At 44.4% G+C, this 6,000-nt stretch overlaps 1 protein-coding gene across 1 annotated transcript in view; it reads left to right on the top strand.

Annotated features, from left to right (window-relative positions):
- The first annotated feature begins 439 nt into the window (after window positions 1-439).
- The window catches only part of LRP12 (LDL receptor related protein 12), a 69,796-nt gene continuing 64,235 nt past the window's right edge, over window positions 440-6,000 (top strand). Inside the window, exon 1 of the mRNA XM_077493161.1 lies at window positions 440-519. Within this exon, the coding sequence (XP_077349287.1) occupies window positions 450-519 (70 nt within the window). The 5' untranslated portion in view covers window positions 440-449. The remainder of the gene's footprint in view (window positions 520-6,000) is intronic.

The raw sequence follows: 6,000 nt of genomic DNA, 5'->3' as shown, positions 1-6,000 counted from the left end.
AGCACATCTGTATCTGCAGCGGCCTGAGGTTGTGTGCTGATGCATTGCCTGCTCCTCTTGTACTTGGCTTCCATGTGCCTCCCCATCACCCCGTTCAACTGCCAATGCCTAAAGGAAAGTGTCAGCTATGGGTCACTGGAGTGCTATATACTCGGTGATATATACTGATTGGCCCAGGGTTGTCACATGCTCCTCCATACCTGCAAGTATTGGGTGGACGGAGTGGTGGGGGCGTGGAGGAAAGGGAAATATATGCAGGAGAATGGATAAGGGGTATTAAAACTTGCTTTCCCCGAATAGGCAAAGCACAGATTTCCTTTTAAATCCCAAATCCAGTGTACTTGGGGAATAATCAATTCGATTTGATCAATTTTAATATGTTTATGTAACCAAAGTTGGGATTTTACATGTGAAATATTTTTTTTTTTTCCCCAGCAGGCACGTTTGTCATGGGACGGGGCGAGCGGCCTGTACATGGACGGGTGTCATTACTGCTACTTTTTCTTTCCATAGTGACTGGTGAGTAGGAAATAATTTATGCTAATACTGGTGGCCCCCCCCTTTAATTTTTTTTTTTTTAATTTTTATTTTTTTCTTCAGTGCTCATTTGGTTATTTGTTGAAACGCTCTTGTAGATTGCAAATGGCATGTATCACGGCTGTGATCTTAGACGTATTTTGTGTTCCTGCTGTGTGTGTCAGTGGAGTCTATAACCTAAAAAAAAATTGAAATAATATGCACAGAACAAATTATTTAGAGGTGGTCATCTTTGCTTCTTTGTAATTTCTTTAGACTGTGTCATCATGGTAAGTGCCTGGTTGCAAGAGGCTGCAGCTTCCGGGGGTGTACAACACCACCTCGCCACCTGTTAGAAGCTCTCTGAAGAGCAATCTGAATGTGGATCACTCTTCAGACATCAAAGCACATGTGGACAAGCCCTCAGGAACATATTACACCCGTATTTAGGATGTAACATATTGCTAAGCACCCCCCCCTAACCCAGAGCTCACCCCTGTGACAGCTTGCAGGGTTTCCTCATCCCTGCAGCCGCTGTCGCTTTTGAAATCCGCACTGGAGTTTAGTCTGCCACGGTACTCTTACTAGTCCATTGGCACAGTCTTCAGCTCTATAAGGCATCTTGCATACTGCAGCTTGAAAAAGCTCAGTACAGCTTTTATATTAAATTATATATATATATATGTAATGTGCCTGTGCACACAGGAGCATAAACAAGGGCTGTGTATTCTTCAGTAAAAAAAAATAGAAAAATCGACATTTTTGGTCAGTAATTTGCGCCTCATGCGTGCACATATGTGTGCAAATGCATAAAAATGTCCATTAACCTATTGTGTACATGAGAATAGGTGTGTGTGTGCGTGCAAAATTGCATGAACAAAAAAAAATAGATGTTCAAACAGAAGTATGGTGTACAAGAGGCATAACTGAAAGACTGTACCAAAGGTAGGGAGCTGGAGGAAAAGTTTGCAGGAGCCTGACATTGCACCCATGAGCCACTGATGCAAGTGCAATGCAATGGGAAAAAAAAGGGTTGTGTGCTTATCTGAGTTCTCCTTCAACCCATTCATGACCAGAGGTATTCTGTGTCCTGGTGATTGAATTAATTCCGGTTAAAGGTAGTGTGTGTGTGTGTGTGTGTGTGTGTGTGTGTGTGTGTGTGTGTAAAATATATATATTTCAACTTTTTAATTTAATATCATGAATTTGTCAGCACCTGTTAGCACAAGAAAAGCTACATCCCTTTAAAATTTATGAATGTCTGTTAAAAATCTTGCCTGCTACGTTTTTTTGGTCAGTTAAAAAAACTGGACCAAAAGCGCACCTCCCTATTGAAAACACAACAATGCACGTGTTACGTTTTTTTTTTTTTTTTTTTTTTAATGTGGGGTTTTGAGTCACATGACCTATGAAAAATGCACCATAAGCACAGTAAAATTGTGTCATTTTCAGTGTCATTATTGCCACCTTTTTTCTTTATCGGCAAAATGCAGAAAACACTATTTTCAATCAATATGTTTTAACCACTGAAATTTCGGTTCTTCTCCTGTGTGGGGTCCCCCCCTCTTCCATGGCTGCATTTTGTTTGTGTGTGTATGTGTGTGTCCCCTTGACAGAGGGGTGAAGGCAGGGGGATTTTTATGACGCAGCATTTTTTTTTTTTTTTTAACACTTTTGTTACAAGTTCACTGTCAAATTACATTGATCACTTGATGGATGTTGGGCGACCAACACATGCATTGACAGTGGGCATGATCTTTAGGACATGTCCTGTGTCATGGGATCTTTAAAAAGCAAGGCGTTGGGATCTGTGTAGCAGTGTACTGCAAGTTAGGTCGTTTAGGGGTTAAACGCTGTAAGACAAGCCAATGAAATCATGAACTTTTAGGTTGATTTCAGATGGGTGTTTTGCCTGCCAAGATTTTCTAATTTGAGCATCCCAGCTTGGCTTCCTGATGCTTGGTTGAGAAACACGATGTGAGGTTGGGGGGGGGGGGGAGAGTTGCTCAATGTGCTTGTGTTGGGGAGATTCTCTCTAGAGAACGCTGCGCGCCTTCTGGGTGCATTGACGACACAATTTTCAATGAGTAGGGCTAGCGTGTTTATTTATTTTGTCAGATTCATACTTCCCTGTGTGGATGCAGATTTGGTCTGATTTGCTCCTAGGAATTCCTCCTAATAGCAGTGCACTTCCTGGCATGTCGGTGTGCCTGGCACTTTTGTTTTGTAGCCTCATAGCTGCGTATCTGCAGTGTGAGATCTAAGGCACTGCTGCCTTTGACTGCTAGTCTCAGACGATTCATATTGAGATTTAGTGATATAGCTACAATTCTTCTCACTGTTCTCTATACTAGAAGCTCTGATGTTGGGAAGCAAAACCCTGCTTCTTCCTAGATGATTACCTTCACACAGCGACAATGTGCTGAGCCTGGCATGGTAAGTCAATAATAGGGAAAGGTCAGACGCAGAAATGACAATGATAACTTCTAGTGGCTACTGCCACCGGCAGTAATCCTATGTAAAAAAAAATCCAAGCTAGTTGTACCCAAGTCAATTAATCAGCCTGCCCATACATGGAACAAATCTCAATTGGTCCCTGCTGAATCAGCCAATTTCCGATCCATGTATGGCCACACATCAGATACTTTTGACACTATTTTGGGGTCATTTTATACAGCGATCAGTGCTATAAAAATGCACTGATTACTGTGTAAATTACACTGGCAGGTAAGGGGTTAAACACTAGGGATCAAGGGGTTAAGTGTGGGCTTCCACTGACATTACAGCGATCACTGCTCCCGATGACATGTCATGTTGCTAGGCAGAACAGGGAAATGCCTTGTTTACATAGGCATCTCCCTGTTCTACCTCTCCACAGCGCAATTGCGGGCCGCTGGCGACCATCTAGTTCCCGGGGCATGCTCGTGCGGTGGGCAAATTTTAAAGGGACATACAGGTACGCCCGTTTGGTACCAGCTGATTGGAGAAAAGCCAATGTAGCACCAACGTTTAAAAAAGGCCCAAAATACATCCTTGGGAGTTACAGAGCAGTTAGCCTAACATCAATAGTATGCAAGCTCTTGGAGAGGATAAAACGATAATTCTCCCGCTCTACAAGACTCTGGTACGGCTGTGCCTAGAGTATGCTGTCCAGTTCTGGGCACCAGTCCTCAGGAAGGATGTACTGGAAATGGAGTGAGTACAAAGAAGGGAACAAAGCTAATAAAGGGTCTGGAGGATATTAGTTATGAGGAAAGGTTGCGAGCTCTGAACTTATTCTCTCTGGAGAAGAGACACTTGAGAGGGGATATGATTTCAATATACAAATACCGTACTGGTGACCCCACAATAGGGATAAAACTTTTTCGCAGAAGGGAGTTTAACAAGACACGTGGCCAATATGAAGAAAAGAGGTCCTTGCCACGCTTACAGTAAAGAACCCTCAACGTATTTTAAGGTTAAACTACGTTGAGGGTTCTTTACTGTAAGAGCGGCAAGGATGTGGAATTCCCTCCCACAGGCGGTGGTCTCAGCAGGAAGCATCGATTCATTTAAAAAAAACTATTAGATAAGCACCTGAATGACCACAACATACAGGGATATGCAATGTAATACTGACTTATAATCACACACATGGGTTGGATTGATGGACTTGTGTCTTTTTTCAACCTTGTCTACTATGTAACCACTTCTATTAAAATGGTGGTGGAAAAGAGAGGAGATTAATTGCCAATAGTCTGCTAATTTATCAAATTGTGGCATTATGTGACCGCGAGAGATTGACTTCTTAAAAGCGTAGTCCACCCTTGTCACCATATTTAGAGTGTACCATGAATCATGGTCACATTCCTCAACCCCCACACACTTTTTCCTCAGTGTCCTGTCGTTTTACATTTAGACCCCCTTCAGACTGAGGCGTTTTTCAGGTGCTACATCGCTAAAAATAGTGCCTGAAAAAAAGCCTTAGCTGCAAACCCAGTATGAAGGCCTGAGTGCTTTCACACGGGCGCTGCGCTGGCAGGGCGTCGCAAAAAGTCCTGCCAGCAGCTTCTTTGCAGCGGTGGCAGAGCGGTGAATACACCGCTCCTGCCCATTGAAAGCAATGGGGCAGCGCTGTGATACCGCCGGCAAAGCACTGCTATAGCAGCAATTTGTGGGCGGATTTAACCCCTTTTCAGCCGCTAGCAGGGGGGGGGGTTAAAACCACCCCACTAGCGGCTGAATAGCACTGGTAAAGTGGCGCTAAAAAAAGCACCGCTTTAGCGCTGACTCCCAGGGCGGCTCAGTGTAAAAGGGGTCTTGGCATGCCTCTGTTTTCACAGCTGCATCCACAATTCATAGATCCATTCACAAAATCAGTAAATGGAAGTGTACAAGTCTCGTCTGCCACCACCGAATCATTGGTTTTAGTTCCCAATGGAACACAATGGACATTGTCACGCTTGTATAACGAACAGTCTGCACCTCCATACAGACTGGGAGCTGATGGTAAAGTTGCAGTGCTCTGCTGGCTTCAATTCAAAAATGTATTAAATGCACTTCTTCCCTTTTTTTTTTTTTTTTTTTTTTTATTTCTTTTTTTATTGGCTTTAAAGAGGAAGTAAACCCTCATTCCCGGCAAAGCATAATGGACTACTATGCATCGCATAGTAGCCCATTATGTGTCACTTACCTGACACAGGAGCCAGCGAAGTCACCGCTGTCCCCTGTAGTCCAGCGCATCCATCTTTTCGGTGGGGTCTCGCAGCTCCGCCGCTGTCATTCGGCGGAGCCGCGATGACGTCACTCCCGCGCATGCGCAGGGAGCTGACAGCTCCATTTTTGGAAATGCCGCGCTCAGTGCGCCTGCGCGCCGCTGTCTACGGCGCATGCGCCGTAGACAGCGGTGCCTGTCTTCGGGCAAATATCTCCTAAACCGTATAGGTTTAGGAGATATTTCTTGGACCTACAGGTAAGCCTTAATCTAGGCTTACCTGTAGGTCAAAGTGGTTTGTAAGGGTTTACAACCACTTTAAGGCTGGATTCACACAGGTGCGAACACAGACATCGCATGTGATTCACACCGCATTGCTGCATTCAGACCAAAATGGTACAGGACTAGAATCGGATCGCATGGGTGTTCACGCCCATGCCATCGGATTCCTGTACCATTTCACAGTTTGCACTGCGATCTGCAAACTAATCTGGGGGTATCATTAACTATACATTGACACCTGCAGCGGTTTACGGAGGGCCGCGTGACATGCGATGTGGGAACCCGCACAGGAATTGTGTTGGTTCCCACATCGCACAAGTGTGAACCCAGCCTAAATCTACCTTTTTAAAATTTTAAAACGATACAAAGAGGTCAATCATATGAGATTGTAGTAGCCCCCAGTGTCCTGTGTAGCCCCTTCTCAGTGGAAGTTCTTCTGCTGCCTACTAGACGAGGTTTACTGGCTCTTATATTTCAGATGATTGTGTCTACGCCGGCGTTGGGTCAGA

This window comes from Lithobates pipiens, unplaced genomic scaffold (genome assembly GCF_037356315.1).
Source record: "Lithobates pipiens isolate NorthernLeopardFrog02 unplaced genomic scaffold, aLitPip1_a1.2 Scaffold_19, whole genome shotgun sequence".
Lineage (NCBI taxonomy): Eukaryota > Metazoa > Chordata > Amphibia > Anura > Ranidae > Lithobates > Lithobates pipiens.
Note: the sequence above shows the minus strand (reverse complement) of the source record. Positions and strands in the feature narration are given on the sequence as shown.